The 19,649-nt window shown below is 37.3% G+C and overlaps 1 protein-coding gene across 1 annotated transcript in view; it reads right to left on the reverse strand.

Moving 5' to 3' along the window:
* The window catches only part of DTHD1 (death domain containing 1), a gene marked incomplete at both ends in the record, with an annotated part of 53,720 nt that overhangs the window by 15,903 nt on the left and 18,168 nt on the right, over positions 1–19,649 (reverse strand). Inside the window, 3 exons of the mRNA XM_084234252.1 lie at positions 5,645–5,889; positions 12,438–12,727; positions 14,453–14,617. Coding sequence (XP_084090378.1) covers positions 5,645–5,889; positions 12,438–12,727; positions 14,453–14,617 — 700 coding nt within the window. The remainder of the gene's footprint in view (positions 1–5,644; positions 5,890–12,437; positions 12,728–14,452; positions 14,618–19,649) is intronic.

Consider the following 19,649-nt stretch of genomic DNA (forward strand, 5'->3'; position numbering starts at 1 on the left):
GGAGATCGAACTCATGCTGCAGTGGCTGCCGATAGCTTCATAGGTTGCATTTTAACTCCTTGCACCACCAGGGAGGCCCCTATTACTATTTTTTGTAAGTCCTTTCATAATATCTCATATAATTAGATACTTAATTCGTATTTGTTAATCGATATGTTGACTGATAAATCTACAGGGAAAAATGTTGGAGTTCATGAGCTAGATTGTTTGAATAATGAATATCATTTTTTACTTATTAAATTTAACAACTTTAAGAGAAAAATGCAAACCCATTGTTTACATTCTTTTTATTAAATTTTCTCAGGCAGGCAAAAATATAAGTACTTCCTTCATAGAATTCCTGAAAGCCATATGACAACACAAGGCATGATTTCTGCATTAGTTATACTATCTCCTGGGCAGTGAAACCTTCCCTTTTATGGTCAGAGGATAAAGGAGGAAAATGAAAGAGGAGGGGTGAGTATGGATAGAGATGAGGAAGAGGTGGTGGGCAGGAAAGAGGAAGAGATTAGGGAAAGGAGGAGCAGTGGGTAAAGGAAAAGCAAAAGGAGGGGAGACAGAAGAGGAAGGACAGGAGAGGAGAGGGGCAGTGAAGCAAAAGATTATCTCCTGAGTAAAGTGGTGGGCAAAGCACTTTCCAAAAAAGAGTACAGGGTCCTATTTCTGACTGACCCCCTTTTGCTCATTTTCTCCCTTTAGCATCACACATACAATATAAAGTCAATTTTGCAGTGGTGTGGTCAAAACTGTCTTTAAAGATAAAAGGAAGGCAGGTAAGTCATGCCAAGAAGGAATCACTGAGAGCCAGAATTAAAACATTGCAAAGGATAAGCCTCCCCTGGTAGCACAGCAGGTTGAGCACAGTGTTGTGAAGTTGTCCGCAGCCTCTGCGGGGCAGGTTCCATTCCCAGCTGGCCATGGAGATACCCACATGGCACGGCAGATCTCTCCTGTCCCGCCCGCTGCTCCCCTCAGCAGTGTATTTCAGTCAGTCTGCCTGTTCTGTTTCCTGATCTGTCTCTGGTGAATCCTCTCACTCTTCCAGACTTCTGGCCTGTAACCTGGTTCTTGTATGCATGAATAAATAAATCTAAAAAAATTATACTTAAAAAAATTGCAAAGGATGAGAAGTCTTCTAAAGTTTTTTCGAGGTTTAAAATCAAATTGACATCTAGTTCTACATAGCAAACTTTTAGTGACATACCTCTAGAGTTGGCAGAGGGTGGAGCATGAAACAACATCCACATTACTTCAATTAACACTAATGTAGAAAGCATGAAATTAACATACAATTTTAAATTGACATTAAATTCACTATTCATATCTTCACACACACACAGACAGCCCTGATTTCAAGAATTTTTCTAAAAACATATATTTTGTAATCTGTTTCCTTAATAGTTAGTCATGGGATAATAAGTTCCAATTGATTCTCAAACTTTAATATAATTTTACAAATTATTACTAAAAACAATGATTTTATTATGTAATTTTATGAAGTATTACTATTATAACAACAAAAACTGAGTTGAAGTGCCTGTGAATGATGAAAATTTTCAGTAACTTGGAATCTCATCTAGTCAAGATTGTTCATTAATATTATTCATAAAATTAGGGGGAAAAAATCTCATAGAAAGCAGTGTCAGCCCGGGAAGGGCAGGGAGATGGTAATGAAGTGCAAAGTGGTGATTCTGAATGTCACGCTGGCCTCTCTGCGTGCTTCCTCCCTTTGACACAGCATGTTATTTAATGTGGTGAGAAACTGAGTGTTGAAGCAGTATCATTAATTACTAGAAATCACGTCATCGTCATGAGTTTTTTTTTTTTTTAATGAGGAAGTTCAGACTAAGCAAAACTTGGGTCACTGGATGGCATATGTAAATACATAGGGTAGGTATGACTGGGGAACAGCAACCTTAAACAGACTCCCACAGAAGCAGCCAGCAGAACCTAGTCTTCCTCTCCTTCAAAGCAAAGCCTCCCACACACAGGAAGAGAAGAAGACAGTCACAACAAGCTGGTGCAAATGACACAATCACCTATGAAACTGACTTCGGAAACACACACACACACACACACACACGTGCACACACACACTCATCCCAAAAGAAAGGAGAGAGATTCTCTTCTGAGTAAACTGGCGGGCAAAGCACTTTCAAAAAAGAATTCAAGATCCTCTTTCTGAGTAAATCACTTTACTCATTTTCTCCCTTTAGCATCTCACATACAATATAAAGTCATCTAAAAAGTTTTTGACAGTGTTTTGAAACTTGCCTCGCTTCTGCCAAAGTACAAATAAACATAACGTGAACTGAATTTACTTGAATATGCTGTGAATGGGGGAAGTTGAAAGTACAACATAGGAAAAGATTTAGAAAGAAGTTATTATTCTTTTAGCTATATATTTTCACCTATACTGATGACGGGACCCTCTTCAGAAGATCTTATTGAATTGTGAAGCTCCACCAGGGTTCCCTCCGTCCTCAAACCTCATCACCTTCTCTGCCTCTCTGGTGCATATTCCCCTTGAGAGTCTTCCTTGGAGGCCTTGACTGGATGTTTGTGCCCGCTGCTGTCTGGGGACTTGCTGTTTACCTCACTGCAGTGTCCCCTGGTCACAAGGCAGATGGGCTTCCTGTTACTGTTGCTCCGGAAGTCACTCCCCAGTGAAGCCTTCACTGAACATCCCTGCTCTCAATCTACATCGCAGTTCTGTCAGGCTCTGACGTTAATTTATGTTCCTTCTCGACACTTCTCATTTTCCTCTTCAGGATTTCGGTGTTTAAAATGCAAGCTCTCTTTATGAATTCCTTCCTTCATTCAGTAAATGTTTATTGAGCACCTAACATGTCAAGCACTATTCTGAGCTCTAGTGGTTGAGCAGCAAACAAAACAGAGACCAGTCCCCACCCTCAAGGGGTTTATATCTGAAGTGTAGAGTAGAGGCATTTTTGCAATAAACATAATGAAGGAGGAAATGCATGTTTAAAAGGTAGCAATGCTTTAGAGGAAAGAAAAAATCAGGTCAATTTAAGGAGGAACAGTGGTATCAGGTTGTGTGTGTAGGAGTGAACTGAAGTAAGAAATACAATTAGGCTAGACCTCAGAGAGGTGACTTTGAACACAGGATTGAAGGAGGTGATGGTGTTAGCCGTGGAGAAATCTAATGGATGGAAGAGCATTCCAGGCAGAGGAACACTAACACAAAGAAGTAGAAGTGTAGAAGTGTGTGTGTGGGGGGAGGGGGCGGGGCACAGGCGGGAAGTTCTAAGAATAGCAAGTAGGTCATTACTGCTAAAATTCAGTTCAGAAAAGAGTGTAGGAGATAAGATCATAGAGTCAAAGATGGCCAAGTTCACATAATCTTTTACTCTGAGTGAAATAGGAAGTCTTTGCAGGATCTGGAACAGAGGCAGGAGATGATCTGAGTGATGGTTTAAAGCCTCACTCTGGCCTCTGAGCTGTAAACAGTCTTTGACGAGGCAAAGAAAGAATGAGAACATGCATGCAGGAACACCACTGTATATCTGGCCCCCATGATGCCAGAAACGCTTAGTTACTGAATTAATATGTGAATGAATGGAATATGGACACTGAAGGATAAGATTCAAAGATCCACAGAAGCATGAAGTAATGGGTATATGTATTCAAGCTTTGGGGATCATACACAATGCATTAAGTTTATACAACCATATCATGTGTGGTTCTATAAATACATATAAATATTTATTGTTTGTCTTCAGTGTGGAAAGCACTTTTAATTTTGACAAATGCCTTAATCTAATTTATGCTACGTATATAAAGGTATGCATAGTATAGTATCCATTAATGCCAAGCTCCAAAATGAAGGCTACTTCCATTTCCTAAAAAACAGCACATTAATACTGCCTTCACTGGGTAGGTTTGTTAAAAATTCTGAACTTTATGGAAGAAGTCTGTTCTCAAAAATGTAAAGGTCATGGTTTCAATTCCCAATTAGGTTTGTTACTTTTTAAAACAAGGGAAAGTTTCCACAGCCACAGATTATTTCTCAACCCTTACAAACTCACTTGTAGAGCATTTGTGCAAACAGAATGAAGGCCTAAGAGTGAATCTAGACTAGCCTTTGCAGACCCATCTGCGAGAAAAAGGAAGGACAGATGGCATATTGACAGTAGATCCATACACAAAAAGCAGTAGACATTGAAAATGTACTATTTTTAAACATGCAAATATAGTTTCATATTATCAGCTTCAAGATTGGACAATATTAAGGTTTAAAGAAAATGTCTCATTCAGCTAATCATTCAAAATAATTACCAGACCAGCATTAGCAATGCAAATTGAGTAGAACATGGATGTACGTGCTCAATTACATGTGTAACATCTACCTTAAGGAGAGAAAATTTGCTCTTGGATAAGAGAAAAAATAATCTTATATTTCTAATGTATAAAATAAGATATAGAAACAGTTCAGAAGTAGATATAGTCTATCTGTGATATGAACATTTAATGGGATGGGTGATTAGGGAAATATAGGTTGAGTGACATAGTAATTGAAAATATTCAACTTGGCTACGTAAGAAAGCTTTTTTAAAAAAGGTGATATTAGTTTTAATAATGTATTTTAACTCCCAACCAAAATATTATAGTTGACTATGAAATCGATATAAATTGTTGAGATATTTTATGTTTTATATACTGAATCTTTGAAATTCTGAGTATTTTTACTCTTGCAACATTTTCAGTTAGGGCTAGTCAAATGTCAAGTGTCCCATAGACATAGGTGGATAGTGGCTACCATCTGGGATGATGTGGATCTGTGACATATAGTATGCTCTATAGCTCTGTATATCATAGTGCACTGTATAACACATTAGCTACTTCAAAAGTTTAATTACCATTTATCACATTAGCTGATCACTTTCTAATTATTTTATTCAATATAAAAACCTAACCTCCAGGAAATAGATTTCTATTTGTAACACAAAAAAGCAAAAACATGGAAAATAATTTTGGTTTTCTTTAAAGAAGAAAAGATTTGTTCTTTGTAAGACGAATTCATAAAATGATTTTTTCAGTTGTATTTCTCATTTAAAAATATACAGAGTAGTACAAAGTCCTAGATCACTGAGACAAATAGCATATAGAGAAAAAAAGAAATAGCATATAGTTATTTGTTTGACATGAACAATTCAGTCCTACTTCTCTGATAAGAACAAGAATTTTAGACAAGTGAAGTTAAAACAAACATGCTTGAGTTATAAATCAGTGAAAATATTTTGATGTCATTTTCCTGATTACCACGTGATTTTGCCTTAAAATATTGTGAGCTGAAATGTATTCGGTATTTTCATAAATGATTTCCCAGTTTCTCATGTGCAATTACATAAAACAGATTACATTATTTTTATAGTTATTAACAACATACTGCCAAGAACCACATCAACTTGAATTGTTTGTGCTAGAAAAGTTGATATGAAAGAAAGTGGCGATCCTAATATGTGTTCTACCACTTTACAAATTGGACCTAACAACTCCTTCTTTATTAACTTTATTCCTTCCTTTGCTTTTAGCCATAATATTCCATATGCTTGCAATATTGATAGCGATGGTTATAAAAATTAACAGATTATTATAATTGGGGGCAAGAAAAATAACTCACCTTTGGCAACCTCAATGGTAATTTGCAAATTGGCAACTCATCACGGTTTTCATCGGGCATAAGAAATTGATCCAAATTGGACACTATCTTTTCTTTGGGGATTTTATAAACTACAATGGTGCCCTTATAATGAGGACAGCTATAGTTTCCAAATTCATCCACTTCTTTGATTTGGAGTTCCAGCCTGGGTTTTCTTTGTAAATGAAAAATAATTTTGTAGTCTTTTCCATAATCCTTCCCATTGCCTAAATAAAAGTAAAATGCCTTTATTACTATTAAGATAGATCACTTTTATTAAACAAAGGAACAGATGAAACTAAACCAAAACAAACTTTGGAAACCTGGCTGTGGAATTGAGGCTACAAAAGGGGGGCCGTGGGGGAGGAGAGCAAGAAGGGAAGAGTGTCAGATGGAGTGTGTGCAGGGGTATGGGTGCGTTGGTGGTGGTTGAGGTGTGGGATCATAAATCTGAACAGTTCTGAAGCTGTGAACCTATACCCCTCAATCTTATGCAGTGTTGTAAACCAATGTTACCTCCATTGAAATACAATTGAAAAAATACATATCATTTTTTAAATTTTTTTAATTTATGCATACAAGAATGCCATCATTACCAATTAAGCTTTTCTTGTGTCATTCCCTCTTGATAAAGCATGACCAAGAAGACCAGCCATAGGCTGTGACTGTGTAGATAACTATACAGATTTCTCATCTGTAATCCTGGCTACTTCTAGATCTAATAAGCTTTGATTTTCTTTTTCTAATTCATTTTACTATAACAAGAAACTATTGGAAACATTCAACTCCTTCTGCGCTTAGAAACTTATTTTCACCTTACAATAATTACCTTCTCCTTATACCCTAGCTATACTGTACTCTATTATGAGCTTACAATCAACATTCTAGAAATGCATTCTCCTTTACTAGCCACCAACATGTGATATTTTAAATCAAAGCTAAATTAATTAAAATTAAAATAAAAATTATATCTCAAAAAAATTTTAAGTAGAAATCCAGTCCTTCAGTCACTTTAACCACATTTCAAAAGTTCAATAGTCATATATACCTAGTGACTATAGTCACTATATACCTAGTGACTATATACCTAGTAATCATATATACCTAGTGACTACCTTATTTGACTGTAGATTTAAGAAACAGTCTACCATCACAGGAAATAATGCTATTTTAGAATTTTCAAGTGAAATAATTAATAGATTCATGTTACTGGAATTTCTATTAAAACCTGATGAATCTCCCTTCCCTCCCCCAAAACAATGATATGTCTTCTTAACTGCTCATTGAAAACACTGAATAGAGTTTGAATGAACATTTCACTTTTGGGGAGTTTACCATGACAATCAGAATGAATATACTGCCCATGCAGTAGTAAAACAGACTTGTTTCATGCTCAAATATAGCAGTAAGTCCAGTCTCTATTATTTATACTATAATGTTTATCCCCTTCTTTTAGATCTCTGAGCTTGTCGGAGCTCTTTATCTTTGTTAAACCTCTTTATCTTTAAAACAGGAGAAATAAAACTCAGCTCCTAGGATTGTTCTGGAAATGAAATGAAATAACATGGCTATAATGATTGGCAGAGGGCCTGACACATATTAAGCAATAATTGCAATGATAGTCAATGATAAGTGAAAGGCAGAATTCAAATTTTTTAAATTGGTATAACAAAACAACTGTTAGGTTTTTTTTTTAAAAAAAAAGAAATTTCAATGTGAAGCTTTTATATCTAAGTTGCAATTTTCTTCCATCCCTAAAAGCCTGAAAGCTCATTGTCAGTGCTGTCTCTCATGGAAAAGCTGCCATTTTACCTTATGACATAGGACCTCAGGAAGAGATGAGGAAAACATCAAAATTCTCTCCATGTTGTGAATGCTAGAGATAATTTTAGTGAAGTGTTAAATCACAATTAGATCTAGGATTAGAATAACTGTAGGTTATAGAAAGTATAGGAGTATGTCTCTTTGTCCCGGTCTATAGTTGAGAAGCAAACTGGCTAATTTAACAGAGCGAGTTCCTAGGATATCCTAGGAAGGGAACACTAGCTTGGGTTTGCCTTCTTAGGCGTTTTACTCTAGGGCCTCCCTGGTGGCGCAGGTGGTTGAATGCCGCACTGTGAAGCTGTCCGCAGCCTCTGCAGCATGTTCCATCCCGGCCAGGGGGCGAGAATCCCACATGGTGCAGCAGACCTCTCCTGTCTTGCCCGCTGCTCCCCTCAGCAGTGTATTTCGTCAGTCTGCCTGTTCTGTTCTCCGCTCTGTCTCTGGTGAATCCTCTCACCCTCCCATGCATCTGGCCTGTACCCCAGTTCTTGTATAAATAAATAAAAAATCTTTAAAAAAATAGAGTTTCACGCTAGTAAAACAAAAATGCAAAGGTAAATTCATACGAGTTGCTGTAATGTCAACTAGTATAGTAATACATTAGGTTTTCTGTATCACTGACAAACTCCTACTTTTATACCACCAGAGTCCTGGTTAGAAAAACATTACTCCTTTAGTCCCAATAGAATTGGAAAATTTCTCCTTTTATCTTTTTTTTAAAGATGTATTTATTTTTGCATAGAAGAACATAAGAATTTATTTTTGCATAGTAGGCAAGAGGTGTAGGATAAGACAATTCATCAGAAACAGAATGGGGAGCAGAACAGGCACATCCACTGAAATACACTGCTAAGGGGAGCAGCGGGCAAGACAGGAGAGGTCTACTGTGCCATATATGGGTTTGCTCCCTTGCTGGGGATCAAACTCAGGCCATAGTGGTGATAGCACTGATATTTAAACCCTATGACACCAGGGGGCCTTCTCTTTATGCTCCCTTTCTGGTACAAAATTACTCATAAGGAATAATTTATATATGTGATATATATATATATATAATATATGTATTTGTGTGTGTGTGTATATATATATATATATATAAAGATTGAGGTTGGCTCAATTTATATCTAAAAAATACCTATATTTTATTGCCAATGTTTTTTATAATAAAGATCTGTAATTAAATGTCTAAATTTTATATATGCTGTAGGAATGAAATTACTGAAGATTTACTAATAATTAATAGCATAAGAGTAATGCTAAAATAGAAAGCATGATATAAATATTTTGAAGTTGAAATTCCATTGTTGCTCATATCTGTATAAATGAATATGGAAATTTAGACATTTCTCCAAGGGTGACTATCTAAATGCATTAATTAAAGTCATAAACTCTTTTAATCAAATAATAATATTAGCTCCTTTCCTATGTATTTGACTTCATTCTTCCAACAAATACTCAGTGTGTTTCATTTCTCTGTCAATCTCTCTCTGGCCATTGACTGGCGATCACCAGCAGGACAGTCTCTCCCCTTGTGAAACAGCAGTCAGAGAAGGTAGCATAGAGCGTTAAATCTACGGATCAGTCCTCAGAAGGGATATACATGAGGCTCTGAAAATTTTAAATAAGAATTGATATTACCAGAAAAGATAGGGATGACTTCTCTGAACCTGGCCATCAAGATAAAGTTGGGGAGAGACAGCAGGAACTAACTGGGGGTGGTGAAAGAAAGATGGGAGACCTCCCGGGGAGCCTCTGATGGCAAGTATTTGAGATTCAGAGACAGCCCAGGCCCTGCTGGAAGGATGAGGTAGCAATTCTTTACTAGGGTTGTGCTCCTCTTGAAAAAAATAACCAGGAGAGACTCCAGATCTGAGCATATGTCTCTAGGAAAAACAAAGCAGAGAGGCTGCTGGCACCCTGCCTGACACATTTCCCTTGAGTGAAGATGAATTGTTCTTCTTTCCTTATGTTGAGGATTGCCCACGCACTGGTTGTTTGGGAGCACTCTTACTTTAACATATGTTCCCCCAGTCCCCAGTATAGGCAACAGTACACTCAGTCCCACCGCCGGCGGGAAGGACAGTAACTTACTCCTGTTTAGGGCAGTTGGTAAACACAGCTGCTGTCTTAAGTATCACAGGAAAATCATTTGCATCATTAGCTTGGGTGGGACACTTCCAGTCTGTGACTATCTCTCCTTAGAAGGACACCACAGTTTCTGCACCGGAAGCCAAATAGGAAGAGATCTATTCCACCCTTCCTTCCTCTCTCCTTTCCCATCCCTTGCCCTTTTTTCTGACAGCCCCTTTTTCCAGTCACTCACACAGTAAGTCTTGTCACCTGACTGATGTGGCTGAAACACTGCCTGTGAGAGCAAAGGTCACACTTCACAGTAGGGCGCTTTGGGTCTCACTTGTTTCTTTTTCTTTTCTTTTTTTAAAGATTTATTTATTTATTTATACAAGCACTGGGTACAGTCAGAAGTGCGGGAGGGTGAGAGAATTCACCAGAGCAGGGAACAGAACAGGCAGACTGACGAAATACACTGCTAAGGGGAGCAGCGGGCACGGCAGGAGAGGGCTGCATGCCATGTGGGACCCTCGCCCAGTGGCCGGGATCGAACCGGCACTTCAGAGGCTGCGGGCAGCTTCGCAGCCCAGCGCTCAAACGCGGCACCACCGGGAAGGCCCCTGGGTCTCACTTATTTCTGAGGCAGATCTCAGTTTCAGGCCACAACAAACAACACAGTGATGGTGCGGCCTGAGGCAAATTTAAGAATCACAGGGAAAAGAGGCATCCTTAAGAATCTGTGGGATCTTTAGCAGTTTCTAAGTAGACAGAATATTAATTACCTCAAGTCAAATCTACAGCAAGACCCTGGCACCAGAAATTCCCCTAAAACCTATCACTGTATTCTCCTCTACAACCCATCTTTACCTGCCTAGCAGTTTAGATGCTGTTCTATCTCAAAGAAAAGAATTATAGATGGAAAGGGCCTGAATAAATAAAAAGAGACAGAAAGAATTGCTATTATGGGAGTTCCCCCAAAGATATTTTTCTCTTCTCTCTCATACAGCTGTTGTCCTTGCATGTTCTCCCTTTGTCCTCTTACCTACTTTCTCTTTCCCTTCATCTCCTTCCTCTTCTATCTGATGCATTACCTCACTTCTCTGCCTTACCCGCCATTGTCATATTCACTCATCTTTTTTTTTTTAAAGATTTATTTATTTATGCATATAAGAACTGGGGTACAGACCAGAGGTGTAGGGCATGAGAAGATTCACCAGAGACAAGAGTGGGGAAGAGAACAGACAGACTGACTGAAATACACTGCTGAGGGGAGCAGCGGGCAAGCCAGGAGAAGTCTGCTGCACCATGTGAGTAGCTCCCTGGCCGGGGATTGAACTCGTGCTGCAATGGCTTCGAGTTGCGACTTAAACTCCTTTCACCACCAAGAAGGCCCTATTAGCTCATCTTGCTTGTTTTTCTCAGCAGCACTATTCATCCAGTCACTATATATTTATAGAAAACCTTTGGTACATCAGACACAATGCCAGGTTCAGAGGTATAGAGCAAGAAATACCTTGGCATTGCCCTCATCCAGTTTACACTCCAGTGAAGAACAAAAGATAAGCACATGAATGAAAAGTAAATAAATAAGTGAAACAATGCCAAATTATGGTAACTTTTATAATAGAAAGAAAAACACTCAAGGAATTGGAAGATGAGAGGTAAGCGAGTGTGTGACATCCAACGAAAGGTGTTTCACTCCTTGTGCACCATGGGCCTTTTTGGAGTTTGCTAAAAACTATCAATTATTTTTCAGAGAAATCTTTTATTTTTTTAAAACTTTTTTTTTTAAAGATTTATTTATTTATTTATACAAGCACTGGGTACAGTCAGAAGCACAGGAGGGTGAGAGAATTCACCAGAGTCAGAGCAGGGAACAGAACAGGCAGAGTGATGAACTACACTGCTGAGGGGAGCAGCGGGCATGGCAGGAGAGGTCTATCGCATCATGCGGGACCCTCTCCGGTAGCCGGGGATCAAACCGGCGCTGCAGAGGCTTGGGCAGCTTCACAGCCCAGCACTCAACTGCTGAGCCACCAGGGGAGGCCCAGTCTTTTAAATATATAAATAAAATGCAGAGATGTGCCAATAAGCTAATTACACTGGGATATTATTAAATCACACATCTTGGAAAGTTTAGTGACCTCAGTGTAAATTCTCTGTAAGACATCATAAAGAGTTTGGATATTATTTTAAATAAGCTGTAAGGACAAAGTTTTAATCGGGGTAATAAAGAATGATTTATCTATTTAAAAGATCACTGTCATTACTACATGAAATTAGCAAAGCAGAGGAGTATTTAGAAGGAAATTACATTGGTGCAGAAGAGAGATGATCTTAGCTTGGATTTAGTAATTATGGAGAAGCCCATGTCCGAAAGAGTGTCGCTTAGAGTCTCCCACAAGGGAACATGCATTGTCTACGTAGAAAAGGAAGAGAGTGGATAGGAAAAAGGAAATAAATCTTTTTTCTTCCTGGGCCTCCCTGGTGGTGCAGGCGGTTGAGCGCCGCACTGTGAAGCTGTCCTCAGCCTCTGCAGCGCAGGTTCAATCCCGGCCGGCCCGTGAGAATCCCACATGGCACAGCAGACCTCTCCTGCTGCGCCTGCCGCTCCCCTCAGCAGTGTACTTCATCAGTCTGCCTGTTCTGTTCCCCACTCTGTCTCTGGTGAATCTGCTCACCCTCCCCTGCATCTGGCCTGCACCCCAGTTGTTGTATAAAAATAAATAAATCTTTTTTTTAAAAAGTCTTTTTTCTTCCTATTTTAAAAGCCTCCCCTCTGTCCCCTGAAGGTTTCCATAGCAATACAAGTTTAGAAAACTCCTCATAAAGTTTATACTTAAAGTTCAGAGGATATGCAGAAATATTTATTTAGACTTACTTGAAGCAAATATGTTTCCAGTAAACCTCAAAAGAAGTTGTTCTCCTTCTTTCACTGGGAAATGTCGAGATGGCTCCGGAGGGCCACTGAGCCCTTCTGAGCGCAAGTTCTTCAGCACCTGGTTTAGGTCTTTAGACGGCACCACTAAAACGACTATTCGGTGTGGATTGTCTTTCTGGTGATACAGCACGATACAGGCGGTGGTGCTGAGCAGGGCTGCCTCTAAAGATTTCACAAAAGACACCAAATGGCTGTTGTCCACAACGGAAGAGAGCTGAAGCACAATAAACCTGCATTGGAGGAAAGGGATGAGATCTGAAGGAAACAGACATGGCCTCAAAAATATCACTAGAACCAGTAACACCCAAGAAAAAAGGCATTGTCAAGAGCCACTGTCATCGAGAGACTTCCTTTAAAATCAAGCATTCTGATAACCAATTGGCTAGATCCATAAAAAGGCCTTTATGGAAACTCTGGACAGTAAGGAAATCAGCTGAAATCAAGCCAAATCGTAAATTATAAGTCCTGAAATAAGATATTGTCCAGTCTCACAGCTCAGCTTTAAATATGGCAGCAGAGGCATGGTTGAAATTTTATTTAATTAGCATTACCAAAGAATATTCAAAATGTAGAAGAGAAAGATGATTAAGTTAATTAATTCAGTACCAAAAGACACAGAATACAGATATGACAATTAAGTGAGGACAGAAGTATTCACCTCTGTCACAGCATGGTAAGGATCATTATGATGAATTTGTTATGGGTTGTGTTATATCCCCTCTCCCCAAATTCATATGTTGAAGTTTTAACCACTGTATCTCAGAATTGACCTGATTTGGAATAAGTTCTTCAGAAGTAATCAAATTAACCTGAGGTCATTAGAGTACACCCTACTTGACTATGTCTGGTGCCATATTCTAAAAAGCTGGAAATTTGGACACATAAACCCACATACAGAAATGATTCCATGTTAAATAAAGACAAACATCTTAATCCAAGGAGGCAGACTTAGAACAGATCCTTCCCTCACAACCCTCGAAGGAATGAACTTTGCTAGCACCTTGATTTTGGACTTCTAGCCTTGGAAAATTGTGACAGTACAATTTTTTGGTTTAAGCCACCTGGTTTGTGATATTTTATTGACAGTCTAGCAAAATAATATAGACCCCTATCCCTGGACCGGACCACCTATCACCCAGCAATTCCAGAGAATTGCCCTATAGGGCCCCCTCATCCAGAACATCCCTGCACCCACATAAAAAGATTGATGGATGAGTTTGAGGCCAGTCTCCTAGGATTCTCCTGTGGTATCAGACTGAGGTAAAACTTCAGGTGAAACCATAGTTGTTCTCATCTTCCTTCCTTACCCTATAGATATTTTTTCATTCCTTATAGGCTTCACCTGAGAATCTCCCACAATAAATCATTTGCATTCTCATCTTAAACTCTGCTGTTGGGGCAAATGACCCAAAACAAGTGTGCATGTAAGACATTCCATTATGAAATAAAGTCTGTCTTTAGACATACAATTGCTTGCTCTTTCTGAGTGTCTATTGCTCATGAACCTTAAAACTGTCTAAAACTTTACTTATAATGAGCTGTCTAGAAAACATGGAAATGAGAAAGCAAGATGAGGACACTGAAATAACATATTCAGTTTGTGTGTGTCTATATATAGCTATGTGATAAGCATAATATGAACCTTTAATTACTCTTTCCATGGAATTTCAGAAATGAAGGCGCCATTTTAAAACTGTTTTAGAGTTAGAATAAAGCTTGTAAGAATAAATCTAAGTTATAATTGGTATCCAAAAGCCCTTATTAAACTATCATGAATGAAATCACAAATAGTATAGTCATGCCAATTCTGGTTTGCATTTTAAGTACACCCCAAAGGCCTCTTCACATTCCCATTTGAGAAATAAAAATCTAATCCTATGATTCCATATCTGTAACATCTATTATGGACCATTAGGGTAAAATATCATCAACTTTTATTGTTTAATATGTATTACCTTTCTAAATGCTCACACAATTCAAATGATATCAAGCCACTCTGCATGGTTCTCACCACAACATTATCAAGTCCAAACCAGCCACTGTCTCGGCTCCTGAATCCTAATAATTTCAAAGATTCACCGACATTGTTCCCAGGATTTCTTAGGGAAGCACTTTTGGTCCTATAGAATGGTAGCACAAGAGAAATTTGTAAAATATGCATGGCATCAGTCATGTTTAGTGCATTCATCCTTTCATTAAGTAAGTAATGCAGTAGTAATAGTTCATCAAGTATATACCATGTGCCAGTAATATTGCTGCAGTGCAGAAATACAAAGATAAGGAATATACTGCCCTATACAGAAGTTCATGGCATTACAGTATTATCCAAAGACAGGACAAGGAGGTCAGATGATAACTCTCCAAAGAATTTTTTTAAAAAATCAATGTAAATGTAGAATCTGTGACAAATGTGGAAGCTGGTAACCAGAGATGCACATTATTGGTCTCAGGATTCATGCCTGTGTGCCACTCTCCTACAGTGATCCAGAGCCAGTCCATGATTGAATTTTATTTATTTATTTTTTTTTTGGTGAGACCCTGCTGTCAGGGAATGAACCCACGCTGCAGAGCCTGTGGGTAGACTTACAGCCCAGTGCTCAACAGCTGCTCCACCAGGGGAGGCCCCATGATTCATTTTAACCCACAGAATGCTGAAGACATGGAAATCTGATCATTCCAGATAAGAGTTAAGCAAGTTTGCAGCCTCTGCTTTGCTTTTGGAAAATCTCAGGCCCTGCTAGTTTTGCATATCTGTTCTATCATACTTTCAAGGAAGAAATCATTTCAAGTTTAAGCAAATTTTCAGATAATGCAAAAAGGATTTTGCTAAATTCATTCTATGAAGTGAGATAAAGTCTTCAATTTGTTAAAAAGGCAATTACAGGCTGACCTCTCTGGTGAATTTAGAAACAAGAATACTAATCAAGTATGAATTGGTACACCAATTTTCATAGCCAATTAAAATACTGCATCATCATTAAATTAAGTTTATTGGGCCTCTCTGGTGGTGCAGCGGGTTGAGTGCAGTGCTGGGAAGCTGTCCGCAGCCTCTACAACATGTGTCTGACTCCCAGCCAGGCAGGGAGATACCCACATGACACGGCAGACCTCTCCTGTCTTGCCCACTGCTCCCATCAGCAGTGTATTTCAGTGGATCTGCCTGTTCTGCTCCCCGCTCTGTCTCTGATGAATTCTCTCACCCTCCTTTGCCTCTGGCCTGTACTCCAGGTCTTGTATAAATAAATAAAAAAAATCTTAAAAAAATTTTAAAAAATGTAAGTTTATCAGGGATTTGAATGGTGCTTTAGCATTAGAAAAGCTATACTTTTCTATATAAAGTTATACTTTATATAATTCACCACATCAAGATAAATTAAAGGGGATTCATATGACATCTCAATAGATGCATGAAACATTTTAAAGTGAAACAACCCATTTTTTTTATTGTTTTTATTTGTTGTTGTGTTGTATAAGTTTTTTGTAGTTCATGGAATTAGTCCCTTATCAGACACATGATGTGCTAATATTGTTTCCTATTCAGTAGGGCATTTCTTCATTTTAATGATAGTTTCTTTTGCTGTGCAATAGCTTTTTGTTTTGGTCCTGTTTGTCAATTTTTGCTTTTGGTTCCCTTGGAGTTGTGTCCCCAAAGACATAGCTGAAGCCAATGTTGTGAAGTATTTTGCAAATGATTTCTTGTATATATTTTTATGGGTTTCAGATCATGCATCTTTAATCTGTTTTGAGTTAATTTATGTGTATGGGGTGAGATAGTGGTTTAGTTTCATTCTTTTTCTTGTGACTGTCCAGTTTTCCCAGTACCTTTCATTTTTAAGACTTTCCTTTCTCCACATATTCTTCTTGGTAGCTTTGTCATAGGTTAAATGTCCATGGTAAGTGTCGATTGACTTCTGGGTTCTCAAATCTATTCCATTGGTCTCTGTGACTACTCTTAGTCCAGTACCACAGTGTTTCGATTACTATAGCTTCATAGTATAATTGAAACCTGGGCATGTTATTCCTTAGTTCTTTCTTTCCAGTTGGGATTGCTTTGGCTATTCAGGATTGTGTTGTTTTTTTTTGTTGTTGTTGTTGTTGCTGTTGTTAAATGAAAATGAAGCCAACTCCCTTAAGCTAAAAAGATGTCTAAAAAATCCTACAGCAGATATCCTTAAAAGTGAATATTAGAAGTATTTTTTAAAAACAAAAAAAAGACAAGAATAATCATTATTATCAGTTGTACTATTAACACACCAGAGATCCTATTCAATACAGAAAGAAAATATTAAGAACATGATGACTAGGAAGGAACATAAAACTACCATTCTTGAAATGGATAAGAGTTTCATAAAAAAATTTGAATTTTCAGAAAAAAATAAAAATAATGAGAGTTTAGAAAGGTGACTGACTTCCATACCATTATAGAAAATTCTACTGTATTTATTTCCCCAGCAAACATAGAACAAAAATTTTAAATGCCATTTATAATGGCAGCCAAAACTACCTCACATCTACAAATAAACCTAGCAAATATGTAGTACACATTTTTGAAATATTTATAACACTTCACTAGAAGACATTAGTAAACTAAATAGATGTACATATTATGGAAGTAAATTAAATGTCTCCATATGGTAATGATGGCATTTTTTCCAAATTGACCTATAGCTCATAAGCAATTATTACTAAAATCCCAATAGTGTTTGTTCTTGTGGAAGTTGACAAACTTTATTTTTTATATGAATGAGAAATTTTCAAGACATTAAAAACATCCATGAAGAGGGAGAGAATTTGGTTAGAGACTTAATTACCAGTTATAAAACTTATTATATTATAAAACTAATTATTAAGATAATGTTAGATTGGCTCAAAATAAGGGGGAAAGAATGACAAGTTAAACAGAATAAAGAGCCCAGCAGAAGGAAATTTGGTATATAAGAGTGGAGGCATTGTAGATGATTGAGGGGAGAAAAAATGATGCTGATAAATGTTTTCCACATGGAAAAGAATTAAATTCTACTTCACACTGTCTGAAAATGTCAATTTATGATGGATTGAAGACTTACATGAAACTCAAACCTTTAAAATTATATAATAAAAAGATATTTTTATAATTTCAAAAGATGTATTTGTGACAAAGATCAAAAGCATTAATTATAAAATAAAATGTGATAAATTTGGCTCAAAAAAATGAAAATGCAAGTCACAAACTGTTGAAATAGTAGCACTGAGAATATAAGAAATTCTATTCATGTAGAAAATTTAAAGTGAGCAAAGGAATTAATAGACATTTCACACATCAGAAATTACAATTGTCTAACAAAAGAGATGAAAGATGTCGGTTTCACTGTCATCAGAATGTTGGAGATTAAAACTACATGAGATCCAACTTGCATCTATTAGATATTCAAAGTTACACAATCTGACAATATGCAAGACTGGAGAAGATGAGCAGCAGCAGTGGGGGATTATATTTAGTTTATCTTAAGTTTTCTCTTTAATGTCACCGAGTTGAATTTTGTTTCCTGTTATCTCTTTGCCATATTATTTTTGCATTTTTTTCCTTTTGTTTTTGCTGTTTTTTATGTTACTTATGCTTGATGCTAGACTTTAACAATAAGAAAATCACACATATTCATATTATCCATCATCCCACTAATTAGACATCTAGGTGAGTGCTCTAAAGGACTACATGCACAGGGCCTCCCTGGTGGTACAAAGGGTTAAGATGCAAACTATGAAGCTATCTGCCGCCACTGCAGCAAGATTTTAATCCCTGGCTAGGGAGCTTCCCACATGGTACAGCATACCTCTCCTGACTTGCCCGCTGCTCCCCTCAGCAGTGTATTTCAGTCAGTCTTCCGGTTCTGCTCCCCACTCTGTCTCTGGTGAATAGTCTCACCCCTCACACCTCTGGCCTGTTACCCAGTTCTTATATGCATAAATAAATGAATATTAAAAAAAAACACTTGCATAAATATTCTTAGTCAAGAATGGCCCTAGTAGTACTATTTGTAATAGCTAAGAAATAAAAGTATTTTTTCATTAACAGGAAATTCCATTAACAGGAAAATGGCTAAATAAAATATGTAGTTGTACAACAGAACATTATGTAGAAGTGAAAATGAGCATATACAACGATAAATGAAAAAACAAGAAAATGAAACTCTGTACAACTTTTATAAACTTCAAACAGATATAACAAAACAAGCTATTGGATAGAGATAAATCAAATGTATATGATAAAACTAAAAAATAAAATCAAAGGAATGATTCAGAATTTATAAATAGCTGCGAACTGGTGTTGATGAGGCCTAGTTATAGTAGAGTCAGGAAATGGGATGGGGAAGAGCAAGCAAGCAGATGCAATTATATTCATAATATTCAGTTTCTTAAGTTATATGGGTATTTTTCAAACATCTTTGCATATGATTCACAGTTTATATTTGAGCAACATAATCATAAAACCAAAGTATTATATAGGCAATGTCATTTTCATGGGCAAAAATATATTACCATATTTCGTGTATAATATGGGACTTCCTGGGGTTAAAGTCTCAGCACTATGAAGCTATCACCGGCCACTGAAGCATCAGTTCGCTCCCTGGCCAGGGAGGTGACCCACATGGCACAGCAGACCTCTCCTGTCTCGCCTGCTGCTCCCCTCAGCAGTGTATTTCAGTAGATCTGCCTGTTCTGCTCCCCACTCTGTCTCTAGTGAATCTTCTCACTTCCCACCTCTGTCCTACACCCCAGTTCTTGTATGCATAAATAAATAAATCTTTTTTAAAAATAAACTATTTCTTGTATAATATAAGTCTAACTCATAAATTAATATCCAGTTTCACTATTGTCAAGAAACCATTTCTGGCTTAGAATTAATGGCTCTCATCTTTTTCAATAATCACTCAGATAAAAAGGAATGTCATGTAATAAAGATCTTTTATTCTTCATATGCAGACTATGCTCTGACCTCAAATAATTTTTGTCTTTTTTTTTAATGACTCATGGATTGCTTCATTGTGTTTCTATTTCCATAGAAAATGCTCAACTGACTTTCATTCTTTAATGAAAGAATGTAAATAAACAGTTGATAAAGGTTCTCGTTTGATTGTTTTATGTTCCACTAGATGGAGAAATTGTATCTGTCAT

This window comes from Talpa europaea (genome assembly GCF_964194135.1).
Source record: "Talpa europaea genome assembly, chromosome: 5".
NCBI classification, from domain to species: Eukaryota; Metazoa; Chordata; class Mammalia; order Eulipotyphla; family Talpidae; genus Talpa; species Talpa europaea.